Source organism: Cyprinodon variegatus, unplaced genomic scaffold, assembly GCF_000732505.1.
Source record: "Cyprinodon variegatus isolate N-32 unplaced genomic scaffold, C_variegatus-1.0 Scaffold72, whole genome shotgun sequence".
Lineage (NCBI taxonomy): Eukaryota > Metazoa > Chordata > Actinopteri > Cyprinodontiformes > Cyprinodontidae > Cyprinodon > Cyprinodon variegatus.
Window position 1 is genome coordinate 1,317,109 of NW_015150525.1, and position 3,848 is coordinate 1,320,956.

Sequence of the window (3,848 nt, forward strand, 5' to 3'; positions counted from 1 at the left end):
ACCATATCAATATCTTTTATTAACGAAATATTGCTATATGTCATCGTTATGCTACGAAATCCCCCGAAAATGCACGAAATTTTGCCATATTTTTATATGTTGATATATTGACGCGGTATCGATCTATTTTACTAACAAAATCTCACAAGAATTTGCAAAATATCACAAGAGTTTGTAACAGAACGATTAAATTTCACGAGATTTTGAAAGTAAAATAGATCGATACCGTGTTTTAAAAAATCAATTTGATATCAGCATATGAAAATATATTTGAGTTTATTATTTTTCAAAGTGTCAGAAATGGATAATAAAACTGCTATTTTCAATGACTACTTATTTTTGTCCAGCTTTAACATCAGTATCGATATCGGTTATCGGCTAAATGAGTTTTAAAATATCGGCATATCGGATATCGGCCAAAATCCCAATATCGTGCATCCCTAAATGAAACTATAGTCTAGGTTAAACACATATTTTGGTTGGAAATTAAAACGTTGTTTGCTGAGATTTACAGCGGACACGGATGTTGTCGTTTTTTCGTTAATCAAGTAAATATTGTCTTAATTGCTACATAAAAACACTCAGATGATCCCAAAATGATTATCACTGCTAGAAAATTGAGGGTTTAAATTGATCTGCAACCTTTACTTTTAAATCAGCTAAATGAAACTCCTTAACGGCGGCAAAAGTTGCCCAGATGAAAAAAAAAGAAATATTTTTTTCTTTAGAAAAAGATAGTTTTTTTGTCAAAAAGATTAGATTTATTTTCATCAACAGGATGCTAATATCTGTGTGATGTGAGGGAGTTTTTATTGTAATGCAAATTAAAATTGATCAAAAAGAAACAATACTACCTTTAGAGTCATTCTTTTGTGGAGTTCAGATCATTTATTCAACAAAAAATGGGAAAAAATACTGAAATCAGTGATATTTTTAATTATTGTTCTGCCTAAAAGTTTTCATACCCTTCCATTCAAGACAATGACAAAAGTGACTTTATGATTTTATTTAATATATATATATATATATATATATATATATATATATATATATATATATATATATATATTTATGCATCATATCAGGCTGATGTCCAATATTTTTTCCTAATAGAAACCATTTAATTCCTTCCCTCCTGTGCAGTTATTGCAAATAGCAGTTCAGCTATCCATCTTTGAAACTTTAAAGATGCATAGTCCTGTTATATGCTTCATCGCGTCCGTCCTGGTGGTATTTAAATAGTGGTTTTTGAGCCTAAATAGAATTACAGCACTGGGCCGGGTGAGCTAAACAGATGTTTTGCCACCTGCTGGTAGTTCCATAGAACTACGGGAAAGCCAGATGGTGGGAATATGCGACTACTTAGTGGAGCCTGACCGTCTTACAAAGTGACAGCTCAGCGTGGTTGATAACCAGCCGATTAATTACTAATTAATTAAAGAAACTGATCTACAGCGACTCAGTTCTAGTCAATCCTTCTCAAAACCTCCTATTGGAACTTTAAGGAAAAAACATTCCCATTCCTATCAAACACAAACAGGGACACAGCATCAAGGTGAGAAATATTTCAGTAAATAAATGTTAAAAAGCAGTTGGCTGAAACATTTTCATTCAATGAACAAAACCCTGCGGTATTTCAGTCTTATGCCTCTGGGAATCAACATTTTTTTAAAATATTAATTTATTTTAGTTTTATTCATAATTATAACCCTAACCTTTAGGCTTTACTTCATTAATATCTAAGCTAACTAGCTTATCCCTATTTCTCCCTTGGTTGCCCCCTTAGCATCGCACCTCTGTTATTTTTTTTTTTTCACAGAAGGGCTTTATTTGATCATAAACTGAGCAAAAACACAAGAATGACCAAAAATACATCAGCAGGAGGCCGCAGTCTGTCAGAAAAACTTAAAATGCAACCTGAACGAACTACTGGATTAATGAATTACTGGTGTTTAAATAAAAAAAAAAAATGTCAAAAAATATTCACTACCCCAATATTTTTACTTAAGCATCTCTTCAGGATAAAGTCACTGGCACTGCAGGCAAAATTCCCACTTGCTTTTCACATAAACATGGCCTCTCCTAATATCCAATGTTTATTTTTAAAGCTAATATCAGCTGGTAAAGACACCTTGCCAGAATAATGTTTACCACTTTATGTTTAAAAGCAGTAACCGGTTCTTTATCGTTTTAGCTGGAGTTAGAGCCATTGTAGAAGGTCTGCTGTAGTAGATACTACTGTAAAGATTAGGGGCATGGTGAGGAGGCCTTCCACTTCTCAAACACTTGGAGCTCATCATCAAAGATAAACGTTAACTCTACCTTTAGGAAAACACAGAGGGCTGCCCAGCAGAGAGGGATAGACTGCCTTAATTCTAATTCAGGTTTTTAAATTGGTCACTGTTAAAGTAAGAGCCTGTTTTAAGGTGCACATTTTTAATAAAATGTAACTGAAACCAGTTTTTTTCAAATATTTCTAATCCATTTAGAAATCAATCTCATTTCATAGTGTTTAAATACCGGTAACAGTGATTTTAAAAGTGAATAGTTCTAGGCTTGGCGCATTTAGAATAATCACATAAACACTGGAGCTGAACTGGTGTGGCTTTTATTGGCAGATTTATTGTTTTCCTTTAACGTATCACCGGCCCACTCTGGTTGAGCACCTTCTAGTGAAATGAGAAGAGGTTGAAGGGTTTGTTTAGATCGATGCTTCAACATGTCATCCAGTTCAGATATTTCAGAACCAAACTAAACAGACGATCCTTCGACTTCCTTCCCTCTGATCCTCGGAGCTCTTCTTGCTCTACTGTCCTCCAGGATTCATGTAAAAAGCGCAAACTCCCCCTGTAACTGTGACCTCATCACCCTTCACTCGTCCAGTAATGTTTGCCCCCCCCTCCAACTGCCTCAGAAAATGCAAACGAACTGTAGAAGAGGAAAAGAGAGAGAAGGAGGGGGGAGGAAGCTGTAGTGAGATAGAGAGGATGGATCCCGGCGTACTATAAATAACTCAGTCAAACTATGTGTTGCTAAGGCTTGCTCAGCAGCTTTCTTCCATCATTCCTCACCCCTCTTTCAGAGTCTCCCCCTCTGTGACTCCCCCATCCACATCTTCCTTTCATGGCAGCATGCTAGCTGTGTTCTAAAGCTCCATTCACAAGATTTCTTGACTCCACAGCTTGAGCATGGTGTTATGTCCCTGCAGAGAAGCCAAGGAAGCAGATGTTCTATTACAACATCTCCCCCCTTTTTTAATTTGGTCTCTGTATCACTAAATGCACCAGCAGACTCCTTCGTTAAATCCATAAGGGTTAAAAAGTTTGTCATTAACTTTTTTGATGTATTTGTTCAACTGAAAGTACTAAAGCAGCGCCATCTTCTGGCAAAGAGACAGCATTGAATTTGCTGATACTGATTTTTCTCTTCCCAGCAAAATGAAGCAAAGGAGGAAGAGGAGGGAGGTGCTAAGCAGCTGTCGGAGGAAGAGGTGCGAGTCAAGATAGAGTCCTACAACGCTCAAGTGTCAGAAAATGGCATGAACCTGGTGAGTTCACACAAAAGAGATCATAACTCAGCTTTGACTAGGCCATTTCCAAAGTGTTATTTTCTGCTATTGAGGTCATTCAGTGGTTGGAATTGGATCAATTAGACTCACTTTAAACAATCTTCACCCTCAATAAAATACCCCATTTACACTACCCTTGAAAAACCGTGCCGAGACCGGTTCGAGCTCAGTAACTGAGATAAGTTATCGTGTGTAAATGGAAAGCAAACTGAACAACTAGACACAACCGAACCGAGGTAACTGCAGACTAGTTCCAGAGGTGCGCTCGGCTCGGTTTTTC

At 36.7% G+C, this 3,848-nt stretch overlaps 1 protein-coding gene across 1 annotated transcript in view; it reads left to right on the plus strand.

Annotated features, from left to right (window-relative positions):
- Window positions 1-3,848, plus strand: part of rassf5 (Ras association (RalGDS/AF-6) domain family member 5) — a 67,023-nt gene that overhangs the window by 53,922 nt on the left and 9,253 nt on the right. The window contains exon 3 of the mRNA XM_015372471.1: window positions 3,434-3,547. Coding sequence (XP_015227957.1) covers window positions 3,434-3,547 — 114 coding nt within the window. The remainder of the gene's footprint in view (window positions 1-3,433; window positions 3,548-3,848) is intronic.